The sequence below is a fragment of the Setaria viridis genome, chromosome 1 (assembly GCF_005286985.2).
Source record: "Setaria viridis chromosome 1, Setaria_viridis_v4.0, whole genome shotgun sequence".
NCBI classification, from domain to species: domain Eukaryota; kingdom Viridiplantae; phylum Streptophyta; class Magnoliopsida; order Poales; family Poaceae; genus Setaria; species Setaria viridis.
In genome coordinates this window covers 26,338,567-26,354,791 of record NC_048263.2, presented here as the reverse complement: position 1 = coordinate 26,354,791, position 16,225 = coordinate 26,338,567, and the positions used below count along the sequence as shown (strand labels likewise).

Here is a 16,225-nt window from a genome sequence, read left to right as displayed (position 1 = left end):
TCCTACCTATAGTCATTGATTTATAGATGAAATATCACGTGCAAACGGCCAATTAAGTGGAACTGTGGGTAGCAGTCTCTAACCATGCTTATAAATAAATAAAATTTGTTTCTTATAATAAAAATAAAAATAGTCCAAAATTATGATACGTAGTCATCTTCAATTATATAATATATAGTAACCAGGCTCAATTTGGTTGTTTGAAGATATAAACATAAGCAAACAACTATTCACACATAATATATAGCAAATAAAGAGTGGGGTACAATACAAATACCATTCACACTAAACCGTCATTTTCATATCTTTCAATAAAAATTGAGTTTGATTTTCAAACTTTGCATGGCCTTATATGGTAATTGTTGGAGTTTTCCTAAAATTTCTCCCAAGTAGCCTTTTTAATGTGTGATTAGTTCTATAATATATGTTTTATTGTCTGTATGTTTCATATCTTCAAATCAAATCGGGACATAAACCCAAATTTTACACAGTTGTAAACTCTCAACTGTCACTGTATTGTAACTTCTTCTTTTTATATTTTTCTTGTGTGTTCAAAACATTGTTTTACTTTGTAGAAGGTAATAGCAAAGGCAACATAAGTACACAGCAGGGAAAGCTATATATGGGTCTCTTTTTTTCTCAAAACATCCGTAGGCCTCTTTTTACTTTGTACATTAATCCTGCAGTAACTCCAAAATTTGTTAAGGTTACTGTCTACATTAAATCATTATTTAGGAATCCCTATAAAATAGGGTGCATATGCCTCTCCTTATCAAGTTTTATACCACGGTAGGCAAAAAAAAATTCAACGCACCAAGAGGAGCGTAAAAGGCAAAGTGTTTTGGGGTTCACACTTTTATGGGGCAACATAGTAAACAATGCTGGACTAAATAAAATGCATGTTCGATCAAAGAATTATGTTCATTTACATAATTACATGTTAATCATTGTCAAATGCTATGTCGTTTATTCAAACTAAAAGGATCACAAAAAAACTCTGAGCAAGATGATTGGTGCAAGGAAACCAAGACTGATGAATGATATATACATGCTATTTGTGATAAGCTTATCAATCAACTATATGCTCGAGAACACCTACCTCTTCTAGCATTCTGACTGTGTACAACGGTGCGGAGCCATGATCAAATCTATTGTATTCCTACATGTATCACCACCTTGTGGTATAGCCACTCTCTATCACCTTCATGGCTCGCATATATGTTTGATCAAGGCAAGTTCAAGAAAGAGAGATAATGCCACTCTGCCCATCGCCACAAGAAAACAGCATATACAAATTCAACTACAAGTGCTCAACAATGGAAGAATTGGCACCAGGTGATGTATATTCTGCACTCAACAACGAATAAATCCTTAAAAGGACTTCTAGATATCTCGTTTGCATTCACCACTCCCTAAACTTCACTGTGCAGTCTGAACAAAGCTATCAGCGATGATGCCTTCCATGTTCCACCTGCAAGAAATAAGGGTTAAAAATTATGCGGAAACAATACAAGGTAATAAAAAGACTGCTACCTGGGTGTGTTTCCATTCAAAAAATGAAGCATCACGGTCTGGCAAATTTCAGAAAAGAAGTAAATTATGCAATCCCCAAAAAAGGATCGGTACTGAACGGCATAACTTAGGACTGGAACAAGGCATATATATGTTTTACAATTTTTTTTTTTTGCAACTACCTCCACCGGTAGACCAACAATCCCCTATATTCCAATACTCCTAAATCATAGTTCCCAAATATCTGCAGATTGACGACATGCCGCGTGATACGCAAAGTAGTGCAGCAAGAGATGTAATATAAAGCTATATATAAGGTTGCATAAAGGTTAACAGTAGCAACTTTTTTTTGGAAGCGAGACAAGGATAACACGTACCACTTGCCCATTAGCTTTGATCTAATGCAATATTAACTGTAACTTAAGCAATATGGCTATCCTTTTCTGAATTAGTAATTGTTAGCATGTACTTCATCCTTGTTAAGCCAAGGTCATGTACTTCATCCTTACCTATTTTATTTGATGCACCACTGTTCCACCAGCTGCAACTGAACATTTGACATACATATGTTGCTAACCGTAGTGCACCGTCAAGATTCATTCAATGTTTTGATTTTGGTTTTTCAGATGGCTAGAATACATATGACTACAATAATGAATTATGTGTGCAACAAAAAAAATCCACACTGAAATATAAAGCTGTAAACTACAGTTTGATTTTGGTTTTTCAGATGGCTAGAATACATATGACTACAATAATGAATTATGTGTGCAACAAAAAAATCCACACTGAAATATAAAGCTGTAAACTACAGTTTGGCCGATGAACAAGACACACTGTCTACTGTATCTAGAAATGATAGTACATTCTTAGCATACCGGCAATTCTAGAAGGATTGTTTTAATATTCTTGTGCTAATGCACTAACCAAATGGTCCTCATCCCACTATAAAATTAAATTTGCTATCATACCCTCACAGTAAAATCAAAACTACCATCATTGCAATCAAAATATCCGAGGAACTCATTTCTGGAGGAGAATGACAGTCCGACAAAACAAGCTCTATACAGTCTGCTGTTCTCACTTCTCAGACACAGAAAGAGCTAATGCAAAAAGGGAAAAGAACAAAGAAGAAGAGGAAACAAGTGAGACCACAATGCAATATCACAAAATTTGCCAAAGGTGGCACATGTAGTCATTGGAATAAGAAACTATAGCAACCTGAATGATTATTGAGTTCAAATAACTACAGATTGGAGCCTTTTTGATTGACTGCAAAACAAACTCTTTCAAACCTGTCAATAGCAAGATAATCGATGTTTCTTATAACAAAGAAAATGAGAAATGGTACATGCACTATGCCACAAAATCACCCATAGCAGATGGCATCTCTGCTCCAGCACTATTTCCATATTACTGTTGCACCAGCACCAGAGAAGACCAAAAGTAGAGAAACAATTAGCAAAATCAGCAAAAGCGTGGTTGACCACCTAAAAAATGGTGGTCCATGAAGGGGTTTATGTAAATGGTCATTCTCTATTTCCTTGTCAAGGGACTCTTTGTGCCACTCAAGAATAAGATTAATTCATTTTTATCAAAAACATTTCTGCGGCGATTAAGTTAGTTGCAAGTTAAAACTGAACCATCAGAACGAAACCATAAGTAACCAGGCATGGTAATACCATTATCTACAACTAAAGTGATACTCTATAAATCCAATGAAGTAAAAATCATATCATGCAAAAAAAAACATGCTGAAAGTAAAAATCATATGATGCAAATTACAAGCCATTTTGAATTAGACTCTATGATATATATCTCGTTAAAAGATTTAAGACTGCACATAGATTAACTCAATTTGGAAGCATCTATATGCAGACAGAAGACCATGCAACTGAAGTGATAATACCACACAATCAGTCCTAGGAATTGCATGCTGGCTGCTATCCAGATATTCAGAAGAACCACCACATAAAAGTTATATTCACCAGATCGGAGATAGACCAAAAGGACAGAGATATAGATTGATGGGCAAGGGAGATAGCATTACTTGACACCCGATGGAAGGGGAGGAGGCATGATGAAGCCCGCACTAATGCACCGATCGTCTGAAGCGGCTCGCAGATGACCGGTCCGATTGTTCTGATTGGCCGTGGCGATTTGATGTCCTGCACAGTGAGTTGGCCGCGGCGGGGCGATCGTGCCCTCTGTGATTGCCTGGCGGTGGAGGTGACGTCCTGTGCAGCGAGGAAGGTGGATGACGAACACAAGGACAAGAGGGACAAGGACCCACAGAGGGGAGGAGGCGCAGGACATGTGACTATGTGAGCTTGGCGAGATCAGTTCCAGGCAGTTTCCTCGACCAGCTGCAGGCCTGCAAGTATAAAATATGTGATGTGACGGGGTTGGAGATGTGATCTTTCTACTAGGAAAATTTTGTTTATATAATCTTGATTCAACTCAGTGATTTTATCCTAGTGTGGGTGGGTTATTACAATTGAGCAATCCTAACTCTTATGATTTTATACTTGCATTTGTGGGTTATTATGTTTGAGCAGTCCAACCTTCTACGGTTCTAGTCTGGGTTGTACTGAGTCACACATAACAATTGGATTCAAATTTCAATGTTAAAGAAAAATAGGACATCTCAATAATTCTATGATCGACTTGGTGCGGTATCCATGCTTGCAAGCTCGGCAGTTTCCATATACTTGAGCAATGCCACCTTCTATGATCGCAGTTGTGTTGAACCAGAGTCATACATGATGATTTCTACCACCTTCGTGTTGTATTACTTGCAAGCTCGGTGGTTTCTATACTTGAGAGATATCTATCACCTTCTATGATGACAATTTGTGTTGAACCCGTCTATGCGATGATGGATTATTCTACTTTCAAAATTACATTTAAAAATCTACTTTTTATGATTAAATCGATTGTTTTTATATTTCCAAAACCAATAGCTTTAATACACATGCAAGTATGTTTTTGAAACATACTAAACATAAGAGAAAACCAATAGCTTTAATACACATGCAAGTATGTTTTTGAAACATACTAAACATAAGAGCTGTCAATTATATTAATAAAAGAAGAGATCCAGACTGACCAATACAATAAACAACACCGACCAGTTAGATTGTGATATCAACGCACACCGCACAACTAAAAAACAACTCTCAACGTCATCAGTTCGTCACCCAACTAGAAGGTTTGGGTTTTCACTTGGAAACTCAAGTTGTGGAAGGGAAAAGGAGCAAAAACATAGATGCTTCTAAGGAAGTAAATGGCATCCAAATGCGTTGCCATTATTAGCCCTTAGAATGGGCAAGGCTTTCACCATGGCCTCCAGTCCCCGTGCCGAGCCACCCTTGCCGTGGCCACTAAAGCCATCAGGGGCTCTGTCGACAGACACTAGTGGCGTACCAGCAAAGGAGATCCAGCCACCAATGCCTCGGCGCTTCCCTGCCGTGCGGATCTAGGCAAAAAAAAAGAGGATAAGTCTAACATACCATGTTGTGTTTTTGAGTAAATGCACTGTAAGGCACTAAGCTATTCCCGCATTCTTATATGTGTCCATGAACTTTCAAAACCATCATTGGAGCTGTTAACTTTTTTAAGTAAATCAATCCAAGTATGAGTCCAAGTTCACGGTTGAAACTTGGATGAACTTAGAATGAACAATTTGAAAAATTAAAGGAGCCACATGATTACTTTGAAAGTTTATGAACCTTGATGAGAATGCAGGAATAGTTTAGAGACTTTTTATGCATTTCACTCCACTTTTTCTTTGGAATTTCCACATCCTCTGTTGTGGTAATTTTTGATACAAATGCAAGTATAAAAATCTAATCGTGAGAGTTCCAAAAAAAATTTCTTTTGGGATTTTAAAATTTGTTTTTTAAAAAACAAGTCATTAAGTTATTACTGTATTTAGTATGTGCATGTACATACAACAATCAATTAATATCAAATATGACTAATAAATAGAGATAAGTAAAGTCATTTAACCTATACTAATGTATTCTAGAATTTTAAAAATAACTTATTTTTTTGGTAGGAGGGATTATACAGTGTACGTTCTTATGATGTCAACAAGGAGATACCTCAGGCTGGTCAAATTGCCAGGTTAGTTTTTTGAAAGTCCACACACCATATGTCGGTGGTGAAAGTGTGAAAGTGCTACGGTAATGTTAATTTTTTTTTGGCAAAATGGATATAATTTTGTGTGCATGTCGTCTTTTGTCTTGAATGTTTTTTTGCATGCGGTTGAGCTCAGGACCCGGTAGTCCGTAGCTGGCTCCGAGCCTCCAATTTCTTCTCACAAATAGGACAACCAAGCCTAACATTTATTTTCAGGCTTTCAAGGAACTTTAATTGTTTCCAACGACTAGTAGCAGTAGCAGCGTCAAATATGTGCATTAATCCTTTTTTTTGGCCTACCAACCAAAGTAGCTGTGACCGCGACAAAGAAACAACAATGGAGTCGCTTTTTGTTGCACCTAACTTGAGCACCAGCACGCCTTTGATTATCTTCATGGGGGTATTGGGGTTGAAGTTGAGAGCTGTTCAGATCACCCAGATAGTGAAACAAGAACAAACGTGCATCGCCGTTTCTCACTATCTACTTGTGTGTGTCATACTCCCTCCGTCCCAAATTGCAGATCTTTTTAGCTTTTCTAGGTTCATAAATATTTATATGCATCTGAATATAGCATATGCATACAAATATCTATGAATCTAGAAAATCCAAAACAACCTACAATTTGAAATGGAGGGAGTACTAGACTTTCATAGTAGAAGCCATACAAACGCATCTCGTACATTGACATGATGACAGCGTAGTTTTACCCCCTGTAGCGAGGTTGGTTGATGTGGAGAGCACTTGATGCCCTGCGCAGACATCACGTATGTTCTAAGCGAAGTTGTTTGCCTGCTTTCCAGGACCATCAGCGGTTGCATAAACAACAACATCATTCTTCATTGCAGAGGTTTGGCATGGCATCCCTTACTCCATTCCTCTTCCACCTCCGCTTTATTTTAAAATAGGTAAAGGCGTAGAAAATCATGATATGTCTCAATCTTCTCCTTTTTCTCTGAGACTTATCTGTTGTGGAAATTCATATTTGCTTGGGCAATCATGCTCCAAGGAATTGAGTGGGACCATTTCTGTATTGCAACCGACCAAATCAGGAGCATATGGACATGGAAACATCCCAAGACGACGTCGCCATCCGATGCACACAACATGAAGCAATGAACTACTCCTACTTAGATCTAATAAAAAGATTAAAGATAAAACACCAACACCACAGTTCAGCTGCACACTTGTACCGAAGGAAACAAAATGGAAACCACTTGTCCAATAACCAGTGCCGGAAGCAGCAGGATCATGTGAGTTGGCAACCAAGTGCCCGCAGGAGGATACAAAGAATCTCCGATCATGTGAACACACAGCCCCCAGTCGATCGCGGTAGCACGTATGCTTCTCTTCTCCGCTTGGGAAGCCCATGAGGCCATGACGATGAATTTTCATCATGAGGTAGGTGGTTGCTGCTGGGTCATGGTCTGTTTTACTCACCCGTATGTGCTTGTGAAGGAAGCGTTGGGCAGCGGGTACAATGTCGCACGGATGGCTGAACGTGCACAAAAACATTTTCAACAGTGTGCGTTGCAAGAGGGCGAAAGGTAGGTGCCCTGCAACTTTTTGCAGGGTTAGGTCCATGGCCATGCCTTTCCTGGTGAGCTGTCCCTGCTTTCATTAGTAGTGGAACAGGGGTGATTACACAAAAGCATCGATGCTTTGTTTCCCGGGTGTCCCTTTCGCCGCTACGCGCTGACACCTCCCTTGCTTGGAGCCACGGACGCGCAAATGACCAGTGCATCTGTGCATCCCAGAAGTTTCAGGAGGAGCGAAGAAAGATGCTGCTGACTGACTGAATGTGAAAAAGGCTCATGGTCCTTCCGCCGTCATGTCGAAAGAATCGCTGCTAGCTGTAAACGGCCATGCCCTTTTGCTGCTGATGCCAAACTTTTGTAGTCAAAGCCCCGAAGCATTGGTTGGCCAATTTGGTTGGTTCTGTTCCTCATGTTCTGCCATTGGAGCTCACCGGCGGCTTCCGTATGGTTTCAGATGCAGAGGCAGATGGAATGCACAGCTGTAGCACATGCAGAAACTCTACTAAAATGCTGGCAGAGCTGCTTCCATCGTTGCTCACCCGTAAATCCGCAACATGGATGCATGATGAGGCAACATGCTTCCTGGTTCTCCGGGTTCAAAACGACCAAATTACTAGTGCTACTCTATACTAGTCACCAATTGGCTCGATTAACTTATGGACAATATGATCACATTTCATGTCTAGACAAAATAACACTCCACTAGAATGCCAAGTGAAGTTAAGGTAAAAAAAGAATGAAACATAACATTTCCGTGTGTAGTGTATGTAGTGCACTATCCAAGTTGTTACAAACCAAAACACAAACCAATTTACCAATTTGAAGCCACCTCAAGTCACTTCGATCTACCAAGGAAAAGATCCTTGCATTGATTTCCTTCCTCTCTAGTAGTAGCCTCCTCAATTTCCCCCCATTTTGATTGAGCTCTGCTCTGCTCCTCTATGCGTATGTGCCGGGTGCCCACTGGCTGCAGCTCATTCCCGTTGGTTGGTCGCTTGCTGAATCCCTTCCTACTCCTGCAGCTTGTCCAGCGCCTGCAGCAGGAACGGCAGGAACCTGGTGAGGTTGACGCTGACGTCCTGCTTCATGACGATCCCGGCGAGCGCCTGCCACCCCTGCTTGTGGAGCGCCATGGGGTCCTTGAACACCGTGTGATCCCTTGGGTACTTGTCCTTGAGGCTCGTCTCCTCCTCCCCGACGTAGTACTCCAGGTACCGGAGCTTCATGTCCTTCGCCGGCTGCCCGTAGAAGTTGGTCGCCATCCAGTCCATCTTCCCCCACGGCACGATCTGCACCACCACGCCGTTCGTCGGCAGGAAGATCTGGTTCGTCAGCCCGGCCCCGTGCACCGCCAGGAGCACGTCCGCCGCGTTCACCTGCGCCGCGAACGCAGGCACGTCCGCGCCGGCCTCCGCCACCGTAACGTTGAACCCGAGCTCCGTCGCGGCCGCGGCCACCTCGTCGAGGTTCAGCAGCTTCCGCGTCCCGGCCCGGGAGATGATCAGCATCCGGGGCCGCATGCCGGGCTCCTCACCGAGCACCGCCGGCCGCTCCCGGGGCAGCGCCAGAGCGCTGCGGACGAACCGGTTGAAGTCGACCATGGTGTAGTTGCGCGGGTTGCGGGTCGGGTGCGGGGAGAGGATCAGGTCGCGGTCCCGGTACAGGCCGACGAACCCCGCCGGGAAGCAGTGCACGCCGTCGTCCTCGTCGAAGTTGATCGGGTCGTAGTTGGAGAGCTTCTGGAGCAGCGGCGTGTACTTCTGCACCCACCACGGCTTGTAGTTGGTGATCAGCAGCTGCACCTCGCCCTTGAGGTGCCCCGCCGTCAGGAACAGCGGCACCATCGCGTCCGTCATGTCGTGGAAGAAGTTGTCCGTGTACCCGGCGTTGGAGAACACCACGGCTGGCACGGCGTGCCGCTTCGTGCACTCCGGCGCCGCCGCCGCGGAGGGGACGGACTTCACGGTCACCTCCGTCACGGCAGGGAGGAGGAACTCGTCCTTGCGGGCGTAGGGGCGGAGCCGCTTCTCGCCGCTCTCGTCGAAGCCGCCGGCGCCAGAGGGGTTCACCAGGTACACGGTCTTCTGCTTCGGGCTCACCCGGATGTCGCCGGACAGCTCGCACACGGTCGGCCGCGCGTACGGGAACCCCTCGTCCACGCCATTCTCGTCGCAAGTCATCTTGCCTTCGCCCGACGACGCTGCCGCTGCAGCTGCCGCGCCGCCATTGGGCCTCTGCTCCCCTTCCTCTTTCTTGGGAGCTGGATTAAGCATTGAAACGCATCAGATCTAGCGCATCACCATCTATCCCTACCGAAATTATTAGATGGGCACACCAATTTTCGGCCAAGTACAGAGCTTTAATTTCTGGGAGAATGCTGCTGGTTCGTTGTTCTAAGTTCATTCTGCTTTCCATTTAAAGTTGTGCGCCAAAAAAATCAAAAAAGAAAAGAGCGGAGAGGTGAGATTCCCCTTACATGGCTTTGGCTCCGAGGCCGCCGCCGCATTCTCGCCGTCGCCCTTTCTGCTTAGCGCCTCCGGCAAGCCGGGCTCGTCAGAACCCGCCCCCGCCGACATCTCCTTCCTCGTTACTGCTTCCGGCAAGCCGGGCTCCTCGGACCCCGCCACCTCCGGCAGATCCACGGCGTCACCTCTGCTGCCGCCACCGGCTAGCGTTTCTTGCGGCGGGATGGCCTCCGTCTCCGGCACGGACGGCTTGGGCGACGACGGCGGCGAGTTCTGCAGCATGGCGGACGTGTTGGCCGTGCTGGCTGAGGACGAATCGAGCAGCTCCGATTAGATTAGCGAGGGAAGAAGCTCGGGGAGATTGAAATTGAATCGAACCGAACCGAACCAAATGCGTACCGAATACAGGGGAGTAGATTGCGAAGAGCTTGGCGAGGGAGACGTAGGTGAGGAGCGCGAGGCAGCAGCCGGCGATGAGGCCGACGCCGAGCTTCTTGGGTTCGATCTTGGACGTGAGGCCCCGCATGAGCCGAGGCGGCAGCCGCCGCTCGACGCCGCCCGGCAGCTTCGACGGCCGCGAGTACGCCGTCGACGTCATATCGAACCCTGCAGCAGCACCTCAGGGATCCAGTGACACAATGCTCTCCAACTAGAGGAGGGAGTCAAAAGAGAGAGAGCACGGGGGAAAGGGAAGGAGAAGAAGAGCAAGAACGCGCTAGGAGAAAGAAGATCCAAGGAGAGGAAGCGCTATGGCTGAAGCATTTGTAGCAGGAAGGCTAGTAGTGCGATTAATTTGATGGTTTGTTGGGCAAAGGGGGAAAAAAGATTTTCGTTATATATATATTTGGAATTTGGATTTTGCAGTGCAGTTTATTCGAGTTGGGGACGTGGGGTTGGGTGGGGTGGGTCGGTGGGATAGGGGTGTCAGGTGTGTGGTGTGGCCGTGTGCCCGTGGCTGCTCCCGAAAGCAACCATTTTCCTAAGCAAGCGACCTGCTTTGACGATCAGGGACGGCAACGCGAATGTACTCACTGTCATCGAGAGTTTTTTTTTTCTTTGTTTTTTGGGCATGTGCCCACCTAATTTCTAAGAGTATTTTGCATGTGGCTGTTCTTTAGATATTTGTTTGGACTTCAATTCATCTTCTGTTTAATATGTTGGGGTGGTGAAATGGTTGGGGTAGAAACTCATATGATGCTTCGCTAGAGATTCTTTTGGTTCCAACCATGTGGTGGGATCCAACTAACGCAAAGCAAAATTAAAAATTGAAATATGTGATGAGAGGGCCTTTTAAGTTAGGTGGTGGGAGTCCGCTACTAGGACAATAATAAAAAAACTTTTAATTCCATTCTCAAAATTTCTGATTGATTCTCTTACTTCAAATATGGATTATTTTGCTATTTGAGCATTCTTGCGCTAATGGGAGCTGCTTACTATTATACCACTTGTGAACATAAAATCTTTAAAAGTCATTACTACTGCTTACGATAATAAACCTAACATAAATAACACAAATGTGTTACACATAAAACCTTGAATTCTATGGATTTTAGCATCAAGTTAATTTTCTATACACAAATAATGATGCATGTAAAGATATGAATTTGAATTATATGCAACCATCATCATTCATCATGTTAATTCTTCAATCACAAATAATGACACATGTGGATGTAATAAATCTCATTATTTTACAAATGTTGAACATTTTTATAAGCTGTTTTATAAATACCATAATGATACATAATAGAGTTATATAACATCCTATCAAATGTCACTCCAAATTTATATCTTTGCAAGAATTTATACATAAGATCGAAACATTAAACTAGGCACAAAAGGTTGAGCCACACATAATTAAATGAACAACGCTACATGTACTGATACTGCTGATAACAGTGTCTACAACAATCTACATGATACCTAATAATGAGTTTCATGTAAGTCTATAAACTATAATCAAAATTCAAGTGTATTTTCCAAGGTCGTCCAGTTCATTCACTGCAAACCTCACTTACACGCCAACAAAGGAGAAAAAAGTTTTCAAATTCCAACCTCATGATGAATACATAGAGGAATTTTGTAGAGATATGGCTTATTCAAAAGAGCTTACGATATCAATGGTTGAAGAGGGGTTGTGCTGAAAGATCACACCATCAATGTAGATCAACATGACGGAATGTGGATCAGTGTGATGTAACCGTATAGTTTAAAATGACTCAAGTACGCCGGTTAGTGCATCCTTAATTCACCCGAAGACTTCACTTCCAATTATTCTCCAGACATATGCTCATGATCGCAACATGTAGTAGCTCGTTACAGATATCATAGAATTTTAAGAACATAATTTTACAATCAGCGGATTATTACAAACTTTAATAGAATTGTCTTAAACATACAATACAAGTGCCCAAGAAGTTTTGAAGTTAACCGACATGCTTAGGTCATTGCAAAGGCATATTAAACAATGTGTTCTACAAGAAACACATCATGCCACAACGTATTCACATCAGCTCCGGCCTTCTGGCACATGTCAATTTACTTACTCTTCCACTGCAACAAAAGGGGTCACAAATCCTAAGTATATAAGTACTTAGCAAGACTAACCCATCAAAAACTGTTGGCGCTAGAAATCGGTTCTCCCGCTTAGCTCCTGTTCGGGTGATCGCCCTGGTGCGGTTCGCGCGGCGTGCCAGCCAATATGACCTGTTGATTGGCAAGGAAAGAAACGTGTCAGATCCCAGAGGTTGCGATCGGCTAAGGTTCCGATCTCGAGAAAGCTTATCAGCGAATCGGCCGATTTGCTGTAATAAAGAAATCGGCTATGATGCAGCCGATTATCGGGCAGCGTTAATAAAGAAAACTGCTGGAGTAATCCGAACAACGCTACAGTGACAATACTAAGAATAGATCTAAATCGGCTATGCGTAAAATAATAGATTGAATAACGAAGCACAAGAAAGCCGAAAGCTCCAATTCCTAGCTGGATAACTGGTGATAAAACTAGAACAACAGGTAAAACCTAGAATTCTAGTGAATATCGATAACTGGTGAATAAATCTAAACGAAACGATAGTGATGCGCCCGAAGTTAAAGCTTAGATGTTACTCGGTAAACGGAACTTACAGAATCAGCCGGAGGTCAAGTCGATGTAGCCCAGCCAACTTGTACGAACTCGTGGAAAAGAAGAGAAGTATTGGCGAAATCACCTGCTTGAAAGTAAGTACGAGGAAATAGTAGTTTGTTATATTGATTTGATGATGATTACAGATCTACAAGGGTGGCTATTTATAGCCTGTTACAAACGACTTCTTATCCGATTAGAACTCTATCCCTAAATTTAAACAGAAAACGAATATTTACAAGTACGATTCGTACTAGGTCGATTATCGCGCTCTTCATGGGCTGATTCCCTCTTCATCTTCCTAATCCTCTTTAGGCCCACACCGGCCCAATTGTTCCAGCCTTCTAATCGGCCGATTTCTATTCACCTCATCGGCAAGGGACAGCCGATTAGGACCCACATGTCGGGGGCTCTGACTACTCCGACCCTGGGACCTAAGGTCGGGCGAGGCGGAGATCCTCCCTCGGAGGGTCGGGCGCATCCGATCCCAGGCCTCAGGGGTCTGGCGAGGCGAAGATCCTCCCTCGGAGGGTCGGGCGCATCCGATCCCAGGCCTCAGGGGTCGGGCGAGGCGGAACTCCAAACGTCAATCGGCCGATCCATGACTGTAGCACCAATCGGCCGATTCCCAACCTCCACCCCTGTGTCTCGCCGCTCCTTCTGATTTCTTCCTTCCCTGACGCCGATTACACACGTGTCAAAATCTGGCGTCAACAAAAACAAAAGACTCTAAGGGCATGCAAGGCCTTCTTTGGATTTTATTTTTTGCTAACTTGGGTTTCACGGGCAAATTCTACTAGAAGTAGATCCTTAAAACATATTTTAATTTATTTTAATTGCCTAGACTAACTATGTTTCAAATATTTTGACACCAAACCATACAAGCATACTGACATCATGAAGCATTTGAAATAATATTAACAAGCAACTTTATAATGATGATCAAAGATCAAGCGATATACATATCCGAGAATTGTGGTGATACGAAAAATTCACATCCTATAGGAGAGAAACCTAATTACACGGCACGTGCATACCCTATCGGGTCACAAGTGGCAACTTTTCCCACATTAGTTTACATTGCCAAAACTGATATTGCATAAGCGGGAGTTGTGCCCTCATGTACATCATTGTCCGGTCAGGATCATGACTTAATGCCTATGACCCAACCCACCAGTCCACACCAAGCATGGTGAGTCATGATTAAACGTCGGCACCTCAGAAGTACGTCAATTTACCGAGTCCCACATGCTAGCATGCAATTAGTGCGTTCATAGCTTGACCTAAATGCCAACAATCTAACAGGCCTTATCTTCATTATCCAGACATGACTAAACCACCAAATATCATAAACAACATATATCATGAACATTCTAGCATATACCGACCGGTTCTTCATTCCAAACAAGTTGTTTGAGACTAACAAGATTTTTTGAAGAAAAGACTAACAAGATTTAAATCTTGTCCTATGCAAGTAACTAGTAATTACTTAACTTATACCATGCTAAGCTAGCTAAACTGACTTATCCTCCTAATCTTCTTAAATAGGTGGCAAAGATGTCCTTAAATCAATGAAGGTATTTATGCATAAAAGGAATCCATTCAATTCCTAGACCTAATGCACAAGCATGAAATAAAGTATTTTAGACACATATAAAACACAAGGTTTAATAGGATCAAATGCTCTGGGGCATGCCTTGTTGTTCTTCGGGTTTTGTGGTCTCGACAACAACCTCCGGGGCAGCTTCTGGTACTTGATCAACAACACTCACATCCTCGCCTTCTAGGGTTGGATTAGATGGGATCTTGATGAAATCCGCCTCCCAATTTTCCGAATCTACATGATATGATGCAAAGAATGATAATTAGAATAAACCAACCAACAACTAGTTTTAGATAAGCTAAACAGCTCATCTATAGGCTCCTTATATTTTTCTTACAATAAGGGTTATTTTATTAACCAAGGGGAACATATAAATCAATTAAATAGGGATTAAGCTAATTTTAAATAAAAGATAAGCATTCGTTCACATTTTTAAGTCTAACAAATAATGTTTATAAATTTTAAATTGTCTCTTATTTTTATTAACTATAAAATAACTTACAATCCTCAATTTTATATTTTCCTGATTTTAACTAAAAAGGAAGTAATTAATAAGTTAAACCTAGTACTAATTAGGTCTAAATAAAGGAAAAACAAAAGCTTTTCCTATGCCCCTAATGATTTTCCATGCATCACAAAAAAGATGAACTCAACAAAATTTCTTTAATCAATTTTGGAGCTTTCTACGATTACTTATGAATTATGCAAATTAGATCATATTGAAATGTTTTTTTTAAAATTAAAACCCACAAACTACATCAGCCAAAAACTTGGTTCTTAACGTATGGATGAATGTTGTGGGTCATGTTGATGGAGCTTTCGCATAGATACAGTCTAGCAATTAGTTAATGACAAAATGGCGTAGATATGCATGCTAACCACCATATAAATCTTCTCCTTCTCGACTAACAATGCAAATCCTTCACTGAATGAATCAAAAACCACTCCCTTCCTCCTGCAATCAATAAATCAATGCAGAAATCACTATCAGTTGTCTGATACAAGGATCACATACTCTCCAATCTCAAGCATCGGATTATGTTGGGATCAATAATTAAACAATAACATACACTCACTCATCTCCAATATGCATCGTAAGAATCTGCAAAAATAATCTATCAGCAACCAATCTAAATAGAGATGATTTTGCTGGAAATACACATGAAAATTTACATCTCTGAACACAATTGCAAGTTGCATGTCTCCACATGTATTCAGTTTGATGAATAAAAAACAGTCCATATTAATCTGCACATATAAAACCTATTAAATTGTTGCGTAATTATCTAAGTTCACATAGGGAATCAAATAATCTCTCACAAAATCGAAGAATAGGATGTAATTTGTCTCAAATCATACCACTGTATTTTACCACTGTATGGTTGCATCTGCATCAAGGAAAATCTTTATGCTGAACGTGTTGAGAAGTGTGGTGGGTCATGATGATGGAGCTCTCAACAAGGTCTGCATAAAAACCTAGCAATTAGTTAATAACAAAATGGAAAAGATCTACGTGCTATTCACCATATAAATCGTACTTCTTTCCTTTGACTAACAATTTGATAACCACATCACTCAATCCTTCACCGAATGAATCGAAATCACTCGCTTCCTCCCGCAATCAATAAATCTATGCAGAAATCAATGCTATCGGCAGCCATGGTTGCTTCCAATCTCAAGCATCGGGTCATGTTGGAATCAAAATTAAACAATAGCTTGCACACGACCATCCCCATTATGCATCTTAATCATCTGAAAAAGTAATCTATCCGCAATTAATCCAAACATCAATAATTTTTCTGGAAATACGAATGAAAATTTGCATTTCTGAATACAATTATT

At 42.2% G+C, this 16,225-nt stretch overlaps 1 protein-coding gene and 1 long non-coding RNA gene across 2 annotated transcripts; both read right to left on the bottom strand.

Annotated features, from left to right (window-relative positions):
* Positions 1-1,010: 1,010 nt before the first annotated feature.
* On the bottom strand, positions 1,011-3,908 carry LOC117845743 (uncharacterized). The gene is made up of 2 exons (XR_011897213.1): positions 3,563-3,908; positions 1,011-1,471 (listed from the first exon to the last, which is right to left on the bottom strand). It is a non-coding gene; the product is annotated as an uncharacterized lncRNA (long non-coding RNA).
* Positions 3,909-7,911: 4,003 nt separating this feature from the next.
* Positions 7,912-10,468, bottom strand: LOC117858500 (beta-1,2-xylosyltransferease XAX1). Its single transcript, XM_034741577.2, has 3 exons — positions 10,056-10,468; positions 9,668-9,961; positions 7,912-9,451 (listed from the first exon to the last, which is right to left on the bottom strand). The coding sequence occupies exons 1-3, from the start codon at positions 10,252-10,254 to the stop codon at positions 8,202-8,204; spliced, it is 1,743 nt and encodes a 580-aa protein (XP_034597468.1). The 5' UTR covers positions 10,255-10,468; the 3' UTR covers positions 7,912-8,201.
* Between the last annotated feature and the right edge of the window lie 5,757 nt (positions 10,469-16,225).